Raw genomic sequence first — 17,086 nt, forward strand, 5'->3', positions numbered from 1 at the left:
CGCACGCACGTAGGGCTTAATTGCACAAAAGACCCACAAACAAAAATACAAATTTATTGCCTTCGCATCCTTGAGATATTTTTACCTGGGCCATACCTCTGTGGCTCTGAGGGGACAAAAGAAAATAATTTTAGATTTAACTGCTTGTGCAAGAAGGCACACCAACATCATTCATATTCTTAGCCTCTAAGTCATGTTAGAAGACCATTGGCATATATTTTTTTATTTCTCAATTTTATTTTTATTTTGTTTGCATACTTCCCTCTTTTCGGAGTACACAAAAGACATCTTTGTTATATACCTTTGCCTCATTGTAATGTCACCTCCAGCATCTAGCCAAGTAAAGGTCCACACTTGTACTACTTTCTCTCTTCTATTTTACTTCCGTCCACCCATCCCCCGTTTCCCTCTGTGTTTGTGTCTGTCGTCCTGATTCTTATTCGTCGTGTATTTGCCCTCTCTCTAGCTGTCCACTGCTCCCTTTCTCTCTCTGGGTGATTGAGGGGACAAGCCATTCACCACTCTCTCTTCCATTATCCTATCTGCAGTGGCCTGAAGGCCCCCCACATCCTGTTAACAACACGCAGGTTACAAAGCACAGAACAGGCTGAAGCTGTCCGTCTCAACTGCGTTCGTCACAAAGAAATAGCATGACAGATTCACTGAAGCATTATAAACTATATAAAGATGTTTTTTCCAATATATTGCATGGCAAGGATATGCCACAAAAACCCTCTGTTACTTGTTTGGACCTAATTTTAATGATTCCCAAGCTGCACACATTCTTCCAGTCTAAGCTTTTTATTGCTGTACTACATACGGTAACCACTGAGTGTCTTTCCATGTGTGCCAGGTCCCTCCTGTCAGCTCAAACCCGACAGGAGGGACTTGGTCTGGTCTTGGTCCAAAGGTTCCTCCCCTGCCGTCCCTCCCCATCTCATCTCCATCTGCCCATCCCTCCTCATCTCCTGCTCTATGGCTCTCCTGAGGGGTGGACAGGTGGTTCAAACCCTAAAGAAACTGTACTCCTGCAGGGAACAACCTGCCCAAGCCTGGCCACCTTCCCTAGTCTTGTCCTCATCCTCTTTAATTTCCTGGCCCCGCTGAAAGGCAGGCACACTCCTTCAGCCAGTCTAAGTCTGGAGAGCAGAAAGATGCCAATTATCACAAAAATTCCAGCAATTTGAAGCATTCCAACAATGAAACAGTTGATTGCAGTGGCTTTGTGATCGTGAGAGTTATTGTGTTTAATTGAGAAAAGCAGATTTTCTTGTGTATGTACATCACCCAGAGGCAGACCTATAACATGCTCATTAGCTGTTGTCAGGGGTTGTGTTCCAGAAACCTGTGCACGCCTGCACATGGTGACATAAGAACAAGGAAAGAGGCAGTGTGACTTTGAATTCCACTCTGCCTGCTGTTTCCTCCATCATCAGGAGTCTGCTCACGGAGCCAGCCACAGGAAATGGTGAAAACTCTAAAGCGGAGGAAAGATTCAGATTCCAATAACATTTGTGCTGAATGGCATCTTTCATCCTCCTTCCTCACCTCTCTTCACTTGTTTTAGCAATCTGCCGTTCACCAACTCACTGGGGTGGACAATCGGGAACAAAATAGAAGGCACAGTAACATGCAAGTGCAATCTCCAATAAACAAATAAATTATTTGTTTTTTGTCACTGTAAGCTTCACCTTTCCACACTGAAAATATCTGCACAAATGGAACCAGTTTAGTAGAGATGGATATATTTTTTTATCCATCCAATTCTTTTTATTTATTATTATTTTTTTATATATATAATCTCTTTTTATTGAGTGTTTTTTTCCCTTTTTTTGATGGGGATATACATTTAGTTACGAAGAGAAAAAAAAAAGTGACAGAACAAGTTGAGGACAGGGAGTATCTTATACAGCTTCAAATTCATTCAAAAAATAAATAGATAAATAAATACCTTCCCCGCCTCCACAGTTTATCATCCCCCAAACATTCTCAATCTCATATCCACCCACCCACCTCCCCACAAAGCAAAAAAATAAGAAATAAAAATAAATAATCCAATCCAATTCCAATACAGTGATTCATCAGTCAACAATTAATCATGAATTCAAACAAACATAGAAAAGTCTTTTTAGTTGAACAAGCCTAAATATAAGCCTAGAACGAGGAAGACTGGTGCCACGTCATTCGTGTCCTCAGGTCTGGAAACTTGTCATCCAGGGTCCTGATCCAAACCTCAGCCTCATCATGCCACAATTAGCACTTTCCCTCTTACACACTCTTGTGAGCTCTTCCTTCCCTTTTTTCTCCTTGAAACATCATCCTGTTGCTAATCCATCTCTTTCATTTCTCCCCTCTGAGGGGAATTAGTCCTGTTCCTTCTCTTGTCTCATTCATTTAGATTTTTAAGGCAGCCAAGATCCCCAGTGAAAGTGCATTCTATGTACACAGGCCCTCTGCACCACTTACAAAATTGCCTTGCCCACTTGAACTATCCTTTTAATTTCAGTTTGCACACATACACATGCACTCGGGTCCCTAACCACCCAGGACTCTCACATCATGGTAAGATAACCTCCTTCCTAATCCACCTGGTTGCACGAGGCTCCTCCGGGGGGTTTTTCAAGTGTCCTAATACAGTGCGCAGACAGAGGGGGCGGGTAACAAGGCAGGCTGAGAGGCCCGGGCAGTTTTTAATCTGCCCTGGTCCTCCAGTGCCAAGTAGAGGGACCCTACAAGCCCCTAGCCAATCTTTGTGCCTCTCTTTGAAGGTCTCCTTAATCCCCTTATAGAGAGGCAAGGAAATGCAGATGTGTGTGTATGTGTGTGGATGTTTTCATGTGTGCATGTGGGTGGATCGAAGCAGAGCAGTGGTTAGGACCCTGCATCTCCAAAGGTCCAGTGCTGATTGAGACTTGTGTGCTTTGTGTCTCTGTCACACACACACACACTCTACTTTATACTTTGTCCACCCACAGTTTCTTGACTTCCCCAGAGGGCCTTACCAGGGCCAAGCTTCAACATCTGCAAAGTGGGAACCACATATATGCACACGCACACACACACACACATACACACACACACACACACACACACACACACACACACACACAGACACACACACAGCTTTCATCTCTCCCTCTCCAGTGACTGTGTCCCTGTGTTTAGGCAGGAAAATAGGATTGTGTAGAGCTCAGCGTTTAGAGAGCCCACAGGCCGCCCGTCAAATTCAGCTCCTACAGTCTGTGATTCCTCGCTTTGCCAGCCATCGGTCAACTCATTTCAAACTCCATTCTCTCAGTCCCACCAGCCAACTCTTGACTGATGGCTTTCTTTGCCTCCTCCATTGTGTCTGGAGTGTAGAGGCTTTGCCTCTTTTTTTTCTTTTTTTTTAAATCTCACTTGGGTTTATTTGCTTTGTTTATCTTGGTCCTCTTCTTTTCTCTATCACACTCTTATTGTTTGGTAGCGGTGGTGTTTGCAATTGCTTCACTCGCTGTCTCTCGCACTGACTAGTTTTCCCATGGTGGAACTTGGGGTGTGTTGAGTGGAGCACAGCAAAACCAAAACATTCCCTTTTTTTTCCTTTTCAAAAAGCTCTGTTGAAATCCCAACGTTTTTTTCTTTCTTGGCAGAGAAGGCACACAACATCTGTAACTCAGTTGTACCAGGAAAATGGAATATCCTTTTTAGCAATACATTGTCAGGGATTTACACAGTACTGACTTGGCTCTGCAAAGGTAGTCAGTGATCCAAAGCATCATGAGAATAGTAGTAACTGTTGTCTTTTTGGTAAAATTGTGACATATTTTTGCATTACAGAGAAGACTCAGTTTCTTGTGAATAAACTGAACTCCCAGATATGCATATGTCCAGATAGATTCATCCACAGGGTTTCAGGTTTGAATCCACACCTTGCACGAGGCTCCTAGATCCCTGTTTTATGAGACGGCTCCAGTGATCAGCTCTGAGTCAGGATCTCTGAATGATGCAAATCCCCTAGCAGTATTTAAAGCTCCCAAATCATCCCCGGCCAAATCCCTTCAAGATATTCCCTGCTCGATTGGATGGCATTAAAGGATCGCAGCGACAGAACAATACCGTCTGGCAGCCCTGGTGGAATGAGGGATATAAGGATGGGCGGAGAGGGAAGGTGGAAAAAGAAATAGAATAGTGGATGGATAAGGAAGAGATTGTGGGTGCAAAGTGGGAATATGGGCCGGGAGAAGGATGGGAAGAGGGGGAATTTTATTAGTAGGAAGGAAACGGATGATGATGGGGAAAGTAGGCAGGAGAAATGGACAGCTGTTTGCTGAGCTGTACAACAGTGGGGACTGAGTGATCCCTCCTGCTCTTAGTCTGTAACCTCATCTGTTTGTCAAAGCAGTTGCAGGCCAGGAAGCTTTAATAATATATCTAAATCTTGTTGTTAAATCTGTATATATTTTTCTAGGTTATTTATATGAAGTTTAATCCGCTCTTAAGGCTGTTATGTTACATGGAATACCAGCCGAATTTCTGAGGATAAACAAGATCACTCAGAATTTCCGCACAGCCTTTTCCGTTGTACTATTGGAAATGCTTTTGAAGGGAGAGAAAAACTGTGCTTGCGGAAAAACATATTTTCTTTCCTCCTTTCTTTATTCCTCTCCTTTCTCCTGTCCGTGGCACTGAGTCTGCAAATGCGTGTCAGTTGATATTGATGGGGCGAGCACACAACACCAAGGCTGCCCACTTCACTCTCCTCCAGCACAATAAAAGGCTGTTATAAGCCCCGAAGATCCAGGAACCAGTGCCAGGGCCCGCACTGTGTTGCCACCCGTACAAACTGTCGGGTAAACTACCAATTTAATTACAAACCCTGAGCAGCTACTATCCTACTTAATACAGAACAGAGGCAGCGCTTAAACTCTCAGGGCTTGGCACTTATGAGCTTTGTTATGATGCAGAAAGTGAAGTATTAAGAGAAGAGTTAGTTCCTGACTTTTTAATGTGCCACAACTGTACCCCAGTAAGCTGTGTGATTGACAGTAATGGGGCGGAGCAGCCGTGATGTGTTTGTAATAATCTGACTGGAGTCAGGTTCACTTCTATGCTAATGAGCTAGTGTGTTGGTGGTTTAGCATGACTAATGGCGCACGTCGCTAACAGAGCTGTCTCGAAGTGAGGAGGGGAGCAAAGGAGAAATAAAGAGGCTTTACGGCAGTGTTGTGAAGGTAGAAGACAGTCAGAGAGGAGAGTTGCAGGAGATTGCGTTGTTAGTCTTTGGGGGGAAAAGGAAAATACAGTTGAGGCCTGATTCCCTTGGCAGATACGTTCACAAAAGCCGAGGAGCATGGCAGAGGAAAGAAAATTGCCTTTGAAAATGCAGCAGTGAATTTGAGAAAGGACATGGAGCACTTACCCCAGCGCGCTCTAAAAGGTGCTTTTTATGACGTAGAGAAGGAAGAAGGTTATATGTGTTTGCGTAGCACTTTGTGTTTTATTTTTCCTGATTGATGCACAGTCGTGACATTGAAAAGTGAAAAGCCTAAATGTGTTTTTATAGGTTGTGTGTGTTTTTTTTTTTTTTTACTTTTGCCAGAGCAGTTGTTTGATAGTCTTGTCTCAGAAAACATGGGAATCTTGTTTGCTGCACATGTGTTTTCATTTCTTACCCCAATCCAGCTTCCAAGTTTTCTTTAGTTCACTTGAATCGATTAAACTTTCTCGTCACTTATTTATTTAGTGTGGCGATGTTTTGAAGCTCACTACAAGCGCTCATTCCTTTCTCTTCTCGAGCCGTCCGCTTTCTGGAGAGTGTGGAATTGTTGATAAGTCGTCTTGGCAGCGTGGCGAGAGTAATCATTTTCCTCCAGATGTTAGAGTTTGGGAAGGAACCAAAAGGGAGGTGGAACGGGAGAAAAACCAGCTGCCGCCACTACCAGTTCCACCCCTCTACATGAAGTCATCCGCTCCTCCCTCCCCGAGGCTCCCAATACCACCTCCTTCACTCCACTCGGCAGGATTTTTTTCCCTCCCCATTCTTAGTTCTACACATTCTGCCTCTCCCTGTATCCCAAGAGGCAGCCAGGGGCAGGCTGTGTTTACTGCTGAGGTAATTGGAGTAGTTTGGAGAGAGCCTGACCCCGGCCCTGCTAAGGCCTAGGATATGTGTGTGTGGTTGTGCGTGTGTGTATATGCCTGTTTGTGATGACTGGCAGAGAGGCCAGGGAAGGAAAGCAGGCCTTAGCCAGTGTCAGCCCACTGGGGAACAGACAAATTGGTTTTCACTACGCTGTCTGTCTTTTCTTGTCTCATATTCTCCAGCTATCCCTTTCTTCTTCCTGCGTATCTCTCCATCTCTCCACCAACTCAAAGACAATCATTCACGCTTTCTCTTGTACTTGCTCTGCAGCGCTTTTTCTCCTCCTGGTACGCTTTTGTTCCACCTCCCTTTCTCTCCCTCTCTGCTCATCATTTAATCTCTCCGAATCGAGCTGTTAGCTGAGCTGAGCTGCGTTAGATGGTGACTCTTGCCAGATACGAGCAAAAAACTCTCCCTCAGTTGCAGCCACAGATGTGAACATATTCATCTGTCCTAATCCAGGCGCCTGTTATGTTTATCTCTGGGTCAGATGGATAGGAAAGGGTGCGGTGTCGCGTCGTCATGGAGGAGAGTGAAGGTGCAGCCCTATAAACTCAGCCAGCCGCTCATCTGTTGATTATTGTCTTCCACATGCACAGACAGTAAACGGCGTTGATTATGAGCTCTGTTGTCTGTAACAATTGGCATTAGCTGCAGCTTGTGTTCATCAACATATGAACACAAGCTTTGATCAGGAGAGAGGCCTAAAAGAGCGAAGCATGACAGTGATTTAGCATGCATCGAATGACCTCATCGCAGGGTTGTCAGGTAGTGGCAGTGGGACACGGCTCACCTACTTTAGCTCATCGCACTCCCTTCTCCCTACTCCTCCCTCCTCCTCGTTTTCCCTCCCTCCCTCTTGCTCCTCCCTGATAGCTTTTACCGCTCTGCTGATTTCACAAATAGGCCTCATTGATTGAATCTGATTCTTGTGGATAGAGCAGCTTTATTGAGTGGCTTTTTCGCTGATGGACAGGAGCGTGTGTGTGTGTTTGTTGCGTGCATGCATGCGTGCATGTTAGAGGTGATAAAGGAAAACTTCCTTTCCTCATCCCTCTCGTTCTATAATCCAGCAGCTATTCCTCTCCCGGGAATTCCAGCAGCCAGATCATTACAGACACACACACACAGCATGCTTACACACACGGCCAGAGCGATCGCTGCATCTGAGTGAATGTTTTATTATGGGTGGAGCATGCTGACTGAGGAGTCTGTTAATTGTGGAGACACCTTGAGCAAGGCAACATTAAACTGCCCTCCCTGGCGCTGTTCATCAAACATTCATCTAAGCTGTGCTGCTGCGGTAGAAAGCTGGCCCAGTACACCCAAGGCTGCACGATTATAGTCGATCCAGCTCCACTCCAGTGGTGTCACCAGCGTTATCTGTGGTTTTTGCAGCTCCTGTCTGCAGCCATTTTGGATCTGCCATCTTACTTGTTGTGTGGCTCAAATCAGGGTTGCCAATGCTTCCCAAACATCCACATTACAGAGGACAAAAGCAGAGAAAAATATGGAAATGTTGCAGTAGGGGATTCGTATTTTGATGGGGGAAAATGATCTTGTTTCAGATGTAAAACAGAAATGATCTGTTGGGGTTTCGACGCTTTAGCTAACAAACTGTGTTAGCGAGAAGATGGAGCTATATCAGCAGCACTCCACTGGGGATACACACATTTCACACACAGCAGTGCACACCTCATCCTAACAGCAGCATCTGTGCTCTTCCCCTCTCGCTGCCCTCTATTTTGTCTCTCTCCTCTCAACAGGCAGTGTGCCACCTATGCAGAGTTGGATGGATGGTGGCACCCTCTTAGCCCGCGCCCATTTAACCCTCGCAACCACACAGATCCATCATCATCCGACACACACAAATATACATAAGCTGCCGTTAACACTTGTATCCCAGCGTGTGTTTGTCCTGAGCTGCAGCCAGCTGCTTAGCTGCCACCCCCCCCTACTCCTTCTTGTCTTAAACAACCCCCCAAATGTGCTCATTATTTTGTCTGATATTTAAAAGGTTAGGCTTGTCAAGGTATTTAAGTGTTGCCACAAAGACACAGAGGATCTGTGCTTCTCCAGGTCGCACTTATACTGCTGGGATTCAACTTCCTCATGAGAGCCACCGCCGCTTGATTTGAGACAAAAGACTTGTGTGCCAAGTCCTTGTTGGGAGACAGCGGGCCTGTGCATTAGGGAAAGCTTGTGACAAGTATGGTTACAGCAGAGTGGATAGTGTTTATACAGCTCTCCATACAGTGACTATAAAGTCAGAGACAATTGTTTGCTTTATTGTTGTCACAGATGTGTGGAGCTTTGAAAGCGTAACACATTCGGCCCTCTCCATGATTGGCATCTGGTGAAGTTCTTGTTTTGTCTCTTTCCTTCCCTCATTGCTCTATTTTGTCTCGCAAGTCGGCTTGGCCCACATCCAAAGAACCACTGACAGAGGATTTCGGGAGGCACACGCACAAAAGAAAGGAGAAAACAGCTGTTTGGATCCGAGAGAAGTGTAGCAGACTTGTTCTTTTTGCTTTTTTATTTTTTATTATGAGGTTAAAGAGGTCAAAGTCTGATTTAATTTGTGATGTAAATAATACAGAAGAGGAAGTAACAGAGATAACAATAAGATGGTGATAATGTTTACTTTGCACTCTTAGGTGTGATCGTCAGCTATTTTAGGGTTTGTTCATTCATGTGTTCAAGTGTTTACATAGCGATCGCAGCATCTAATTAGTAGTGATTTTGTCTGTCCATTGAAGAGGGTTTACTTGCAGATATTAGCCGTGCTAGCCATTGACCTGGGCCATGTTCAATTAGCCTAATCTGGTTATCATTGTTGACACCGCTTGACATGTTGGCCTTTTTTCACCTCCAGAGCTGTTAGCAAAGAGAAATACAGGGCTTGGCAAATATTTCAGAGCAATGTGTGCGTGGGTGTGTGTATGTTATGGCTTGTGTTATGACACATTAGTAATGAATAACTATAGGCCCATTTCAAACCTCCCAATTTTAAGTAAAATAATTGAAAAAGCTGTCTTTCAACAGCTGAACAATTACTTAATAACAAATGGCTGTTTTGATGCTTTCCAATCAGGATTTCGACCACATCACAGCACTGAGACGGCCCTCGTTAAGGTCTTCAACGACATTCATTCAAACACAGACAGCGGAAAAATCTCAGTCTGCGTTTGACACAGTCGACCATAATATACTACTGGACCGACTGGAAAACTGGGTTGGACTCTCTGGTACAACACTAAAGTGGTTTAAATCTTATCTAAATGAGAGAGATTACTTTGTGTCTATTGGTGACTACACATCTGAACGGATGAAAATGACAAGCGGAGTACCCCAGGGCTCCATTCTGGGGCCTCTACTATTCAACATTTACATGCTCCCTCTAGCTCAAATAATGGAAAACAATGAAATTTGCTACCATAGTTATGCAGATGACACACAAATTTACATAACCATATCACCAGGGGACTATAATCCCATACATACCCTGAGTAGATGCATTGAACAAATCAATGATTGGATGTGTCAGAGTTTTCTTCAGTTAAACAAAGATAAGACTGAAATAATTGTTTTTGGATCCAAGGAAGAACGACTTAAAGTCTCTGCTCAGCTTCAGTCTGTAATGTTGAAAACTACAGACCAAGTCAGAAACCTTGGTGTGACTGTGGACTCAGACATGAATTTCAGCAGCCATATTAAGACAGTTACAAAGTCAGCCTACTATCACCTTAAGAATATATCCAGGATAAGAGGGCTTATGTCTCGGCAGGATTTGGAGAAACTTGTTCACGCATTTATCTTCAGCAGACTTGACTACTGTAATGGTGTCCTTACAGGACTCCCTAAAAACTCCATCAGACAGCTGCAGCTGATTCAGAACGCTGCTGCTCGAGTCCTAACAAGAACCAAAAAAGTAGATCACATCACTCCAGTTCTTAGATCTTTACACTGGCTTCCTGTCTATCAAAGAATAGATTTCAAAGTCCTGTTGTTGGTTTATAAAGCATTGAATGGTTTCGGGCCAAAATACATTTCTGATCTGCTGCCGCGTTATGAACCATCCAGACCTCTGAGATCGTCAGGTACCGGTCTGCTTTCAGTCCCCAGAGTCAGAAGTAAACATGGAGAAGCAGCTTTCAGTTACTATGCGCCACATATTTGGAACAAACTCCCTGAAAATTGCAGGTCTGCTCCAACACTCACCTCTTTTAAATCAAGACTTAAAACATTTCTTTTTGCCACTGCTTTTAACTGAAGTCTTTGAACTGCATTATTACTCTGAGTTTTTTTTTTTTTTTTTTTTTTTTCATAATGCAATTTTTAATGTTTTTTAAATGAAATGTTTGTCTTTTAATGTAATTTGTGTGTGCCTGTAAAGCACTTTGAGTTGCCTTGTGTCTGAATTGTGCTATACAAATAAACTTGCCTTGCCTTGCCTTTTATAGTTTATGATTTAGTTTAATTTAAGGTTCACCTTTGTACATTAATGTTATTATGAAGGAAATTAACAATGGATTGTAATCATTTGTAACGTTTGTTCGTGGTTGGTTGGATTGTCAACAGAATTACACAAAAACTAGACGATGGATTTCCACAGAATTTGGATGGAGCATGGGTCTCGGCTCAGAATTGACCCCATTAACTGCAGATCAAGGAAATATTTTTCTCACTTTGTTTAACATTTATGATCAAGCCTTTTGGTCCTTCAAGCTCTACTGAGTGCCACTCTAGTTCAGCTCTGTGATGCACATCATTAAAATTTAAAATGGTATAATACTTGGATCGTGTCTGTTGCATCAGTAGTGTTTGCTTTCCTTGCCTTTTGTCTGTCTTTGCAGGGAAAAATGATGTAGCTGGGAAAAATTGGTGTCATTTTCTTTGCTTCAAGACTTCCCCATTAAAAGAAAAGAGAGCATAGTGGAGGTAGCCAAGGAGAGAAAGTAGTAGGGAGAATTTCCTTGCTTCGTTAATTGGCAGCTCTGTGGTACACTAAACATTACACAGGCACACACACACACACACACACACACACACACAGCTGAATACTGTGACTGCTCTGAAGCCACTGCCTTATATTTAGTCAAGGGAGACCAGCCTCTGTCACTTTTTCTCTTGCTTAACCTCGCTCCTTTCTCTTCCTCTCTCTGTGGCTGTGTTGAAGAGGAGTCTCAGGGGAGGGCTTAACTCTGAGCCCTCGTTCTTTTTTTTCTTCTTCCCTTTCTTTCTCTCTTCCCTTCCACATCTTTCTTTCCTTATCGTCCCTTGGATAGAGCGGCAGACTGTTGTTAAACTTAGTCCAGGAGACAGACTCCACGCAGAGATAGAATAGAGAAACGGAGGAGGTTCGATGTCTGCCTTCTTGCTTTTATCACTGCCGCCACTAACGGGCTGGTCTGCTGCAATCTGTGATGCGTTTACGTGCAGATGCAGAATGTAGGTGCATAAGCCAACGCTCTCTGGCGTAAACAATTTCCGCTTTTAGCAGCAAAAAGCTTGAAATCGATGGTTCACTTAAGGTGGATTTGAGGTCAGCGAGACTTCACATGCCTGTCTTTGCACCCTTCATCTTGGAGAGTAAATCACGTAAGGCGCTGCTTAAATTATGATGTACAACCTGGAAAATCACAGGGGCTCTTGTGTTGTCATGGTTATTGAGTGTTCGGTAGCTTCAGGGGAAATGGAGTTTTGGGGGTGGAGGTGGAGGAGGGGTTGCAGAAAGGAAAGGGGGAGTTGGTGGATGGGTGTGAGTGGGAGGAGGGGTGCTATCTTAATTGCTTTCCGTGAATAATTTCAGTCCCCTAATTTGGCGATAATGACAGCGGCTGCGGCTTTTGTATTTATTTATCCAAACATTAATTGACAGGACTGACATTAGCTAGGGCGGTTATTGCGCATTTGATTGCGCACAAGGGAGCAAAGAAAATTACAGTAATTATCATTCTGATATGGATTATGAATATGCATTCCCACACTTAATGTCTCTGTCAGCATTTTGGTAACAACAAGGCACTCTGCCATGACAACAGCACTTTAGCCTATCGCCATCTCTGTTTCCCTGAACCCAATCCAACCGGTGCTTGTGGAGAACAGATGACATGTAGTGTCAAAATGATTTAGCCGCCCCACTGTAGCTTTTTAACAACACCCAGGCACGCTGTTAGGTGAAATGGTCGTCTTGTGGATTGTTTCAATCGGCCTGCAAATGGGCCTCAGCTTGTGTGGAATTAGTGAGTGGTGTGTGTTATTGTGATTGGACATTAACGGTTCTGTTTTTCACAGGCGGAGGGAGAAGACAATTTGAAGAAGATGCAGCTGATGGAGCTGGCAATTCTCAATGGGACATACAGAGACAACAACATCAAAACACGTAAGCGAGATGCCATGAACACACATCCACAATTATGGCAATCCATCTAGTTTTCACCACACATGACTAATCTTTTAACTGCATAGACTATATTTAATCATAGAAAACAAAACATTTTTTTCTATATTTCTCATTAACTAATCCTGTTCACCTTCATTAAATTAATGTGTAGTCAGATATCCTGTGTACATACCATCATGTTATCTCTGACCACAAACAGACCTGTCTTTCTCAAGCTCTCCAAACAGTCACTGTTTACCTACCCAACAATGAGTAGGGCAACTTCCATTCTGTTGTACTCCATATTTCTTTCCTCTTCATCCATTCCCCCCCCTCCATCCTCCCTGCAATCCAGATGCGATCGCTTTAAATCACTTGCTGTTGGCGGACTCTCTTTCAGCAAATTGCTCAACTCTGCATGTCAGTCACTAGCTCACACATGTACAGTGTTTGCTCTTTAAGCACCAAATGCCACATGTTATTCTAGAACCTTTGCATTGACTCCCTGTTTGGTTATGTGATTAATTATCAATCAAAAAATAATTTCAACAATATCAGAAACTGGGTTCTTTTACATGCTTGGGCTCAAAGTTATTAAACGAACTCAAAGTGAATAATTTTACTGTTTAATTGGCCTTATTTAACATGATGATGAACTGGCCCACCACCTTCCCATAGTTGCCGCTTGATTTAATCGACCTGTCTATGGGGAAGCTTCTGTCGCACGGCTCACAGCACATGCTAATGCAGAACCACTTGAAAAATGATTTTTGTGTATTTATTTGTATGTTATCCAACTTGAATGGACTGCTGACTGTGTTGGGGGGAACAACTAATGGCGTATGTTCCTTCTGATGCTTGGAGGTCTTCACACCCAGGACTAAATTCCCAATCAGTCTCCACGAAACCTTTATTGAGTCTCTCCTCAACATCAAGTCAACAGCTCCATTTCTGTTGTGTGTGTTGTTTTACCCTCACCTGTGCCATTTCTAGTAGATGAATGTGTAGCTGCCATGGTGATTTGTATGCTTCGAATGCACTGGGATGACAGCAGCATTGTGTGCTTTTTGTTTTTGGTGTGATGGGTTATTTTTTGTTTTCTTTTGGCTATGTTTTTTCTTTGCAGCAAATTGTGGCTTTTGTTGTTCACCACCATGATCATTGCATGGACTAATTTTCCCCTTTTGCCCCTCCCCCTCCTCTCTCCTCTCTACCTGCCACTCTCTGTACCCTCTTCTTTTCCTGCTTTTGTATTTTCACCCTTCACTGTTCATATGTGATTATGATCAACCACACAACACTTTTATTCTCTTTCTTTCTTTCTGATCCTGTCCTTTGCTCTCTTGCTTATGGCAGCCACCCTTGCATTTTCTCTTGCAGCAGCGGCAGCAGCCGCTCAGGGCCCCCGCCTCATAGCGGCCCCCACGGGTCAGGTGTTGCCTCCCCAGGCACTCCGGCCCCCAACACCAGCTGGGGCGCCCATCATGAACCTCATCCGGCCCACTCAGATGGCTGCCATGCTGCCCAATGGCACCCCCACCCTGGTGCCTCCCACACCGGATGGTGGGCTCATCTACACCACCCCTTACGACTACCCTTACGCCCTGGCACCCACCTCCCTGCTGGAGTACCCCATCGAGCACAGTGGGGTTCTAGGTAAGCGAGCCTGGGGAAGCATAGGTGCGGCAGGTACAGCGCTCAGCTTTAGCCAGCCTGGACACGAGGGCAGCTTGTTTTACCCCGGAGGGGTGCTGGACGCGGCTTCCATGAGCCACAGTCAGGACTTGTTGAAAGGTAAATATGTCGTGTCCACCTGAAGATCAAAAACAAACTCACAGAGTGGATGTGCTGGTGAAGCTCTAGGTAATGGAATGACCAGCTATGTGGCTCATATGGACACTGTATTCAAATGGCAAAGGGGGACATAGATGACGTTGTGAGGGCTAGGCTCTTGGAATTTTTTTATTTAGACTTTCTAGTAACGCTCTCGCCAAACAGTCCTGCTCTCAGGTTTACATCGCTTCTTTTCTGCAAGGTTCATATAGGAGTGCTTGCCTCGGTGTGAGACGAGGCACACTGACAGAAACACGCTCCCATCCATGCAGCCTGCTCTCTAACCCTTTCATGCACTGGCCTGAAGGCATATTCAGTCTGGCGGCAGATCCCCTCGGATTTCTGCAGCTTTTGAAATCATTTCTCTGCGCTGTTCTCTGCAGGCAGGCCTTGATGCCTGCAGATAGTCCCTCTCTCACTCCCACTGGGGATGTTCATTAAATTCCTCCAGTCTTCCCTTTATTCTTCGCCTTCCCCTCTCTCCATTGTGTTAGCCTCACCCCTGTTGAACCTTAGCTCTGTGCTAATACCTGATGCTCCCCTTTATTTCTGTGTCAGGAGTACAGTTCAATATGAGGGTCTATATATTATATTAATTCTCAGTGGTGCTTTAAGCTTGACACATCTGCTGCCAAAGAGACAACTGTACATCCATTGATGGAATAGAGTCCGATATGAACAACATAGGCTGCACTTAACAAAAGCAAAGCTGTTTATTTTCCACATTAAGACAGAAGAGCCCTTTGTTATATTCTTCCCAGCTTTGATTTGACACCCCTAATGTTGTCCGTGGTATCATCTGGCAGCAGCAGACACGAGTGTGATTTTTAGCTGACCTGTGTAGTTGAGGTGCCTCTGGGAGTCATGTGTAGAACAGACAGGGGCAGCTGACTGGCTTTTCTCTCTTTAACTTGCAGGGTTACACCAGCTTAGTGCATTTTATTTACTCACACTATCGATCGGTGCCTTCAGCAACGCTGGGCCCTGTGGAACACACTCTCACTCCCATACTCACACACACATTCATGCACTTGGCTCAGCTGCCCGTGCTACTGTATCTAGCCACCATTGGCTTGTAGAATAAGGAAATGTCAGGCCATCTGCTTCTTCAGAATAGTGTAGGTGGTGATGTAGTTATAAGCCAAAACACACTCTTAACTTGACAATGCTAGAACAAAATCCTTGCAGATTTTTTGTAACTTATATCACATGTCTCCTCTTCTGGGAGAGCTTGATTTATTTCTTAATGCCCATACGCATTTCTTTTTTGCAAAACTTGAACATACACTGACACGTTTGTTTGTGTCATGTATACGAGGCAGTATCAAGCACTGCAGTGGGAAGAAATCATTTCTGACAAATATAGGAAGAAAGTGACAGCCTCTGCCGCCAGTGAACAGATTGACCTGGAGAGAAGCGGTGAAAGAGGGATAGAGAAAATGAAAGAGAGAGGGAAAGGCAGGTGGTGTCTGGCACTATTCAATTACCATCAGAGCTGTATTGGATTTCCCCACCTTTCAAAATAAAGAGACAAATTTCTCTCAATCCCCCTCTGGATCCCAGAGGAAGAATCACATTATTTTTTTCTCTTCCTCCAGACAGCCCAGGAGCCTGTCCCCTTTTCTAAGAATCCTCCTTAGAATTCTGAGCACTGTGGAATTTTATTACTTAAGTTATGCATTTTTAGAGTTAAACTCCCAAAAAAGGTGTATTATGTTTTTTGTACTGCATTTTTCTACACGTTAAAAAAAAGAGAGCGAGAGAGAAGATATGCGTGGCGTGTGTATATGTACTTTAACCTGTATTATGTTGCTATACTGTGTATTGTTGTATTATCCAAACATTATAATGATAATGGTTAAAAATGTGAATGTTATTACTGTAAAAGATGACTGTTTTTCCCCTGCTCAAAGTGAACGGTTTCTAACCTTGTGGACCTGTTACAATCTAGGTGCAATGGCTACTAAAGTGAGACGGCATGACACGCGGGTCCATCCTTACCAAAGGATTGTGACCGCTGACAGAGGTCAGTTTAGTCTCCTAGCTACACTCTACTATTGACTGATGAATTTCAATGATTATTATGCCTATTATGCCTCGATGCCTTAGTTAATTTGTATATTGTATGTATTTTATTTGTTATCCTCTCCCCCCACCCACGTTTTCTAGCCCATACATCCACACACCAGCTAAATGGTTGCTTGTGGTCTGCACATTTTGTTTACATTTAGTACTGAACATATACATAGACTGTGTATATGTCAAAGCTCAGGCAAAAGTGATCGCAACAGCTTTTTGGTTCATGCAGCTGTGAAGCCAGGACAGGTAGTACTTTGCAGGCAGTGTTGAAGGTGTATAATGACATTCCTCTGATGTGAGATTAGAGCCTAAAATGGGGCGGGCTTGTTCCCATACATGATTTATCTCCTCGGCTCATAAGGAGCAGAGAGGAAAAAAATGAAAAAAAAGGAGAAGCATTTCTATACTGTATCTGAGAGAGTTAGCAGGCGGAAGACAAGTAGCCATGCTGCTACCAGGCACCATTTCACCTTGAGATTTAAATTTATTTTGCATTTTTTTATTTTTCTATGGAAGATAGACACGCACAGACATAAGCTGAGGTAGCTTGCATTCTCTCCAGTGTATTGCAAATAGACTGAAATAAAGCTAAATACATTTTTTTAATATTTCAGTTGTACGTGAGGTACTGTCATTTTATATTTGAGCATTTTATATCAAATGTA

At 43.8% G+C, this 17,086-nt stretch overlaps 1 protein-coding gene across 5 annotated transcripts in view; it reads left to right on the forward strand.

The window, feature by feature from the left end:
- LOC115565784 (protein quaking-A) overlaps positions 1-17,086 on the forward strand; it is a 51,424-nt gene that overhangs the window by 27,273 nt on the left and 7,065 nt on the right. Inside the window, exons 4-6 of one of the 5 annotated variants that reach the window (XM_030391291.1) lie at positions 12,422-12,509; positions 13,866-14,303; positions 16,294-16,368. In XM_030391291.1, coding sequence (XP_030247151.1) covers positions 12,422-12,509; positions 13,866-14,303; positions 16,294-16,368 — 601 coding nt within the window. Of the gene's footprint in view, positions 1-12,421; positions 12,510-13,865; positions 14,304-16,293; positions 17,035-17,086 lie in introns of those variants that run through there. The other 4 variants (XM_030391294.1, XM_030391290.1, XM_030391293.1 and 1 more) reach the window with 4 other exon arrangements.

Source organism: Sparus aurata, chromosome 16 (assembly GCF_900880675.1).
Source record: "Sparus aurata chromosome 16, fSpaAur1.1, whole genome shotgun sequence".
Classification (NCBI taxonomy): domain Eukaryota; kingdom Metazoa; phylum Chordata; class Actinopteri; order Spariformes; family Sparidae; genus Sparus; species Sparus aurata.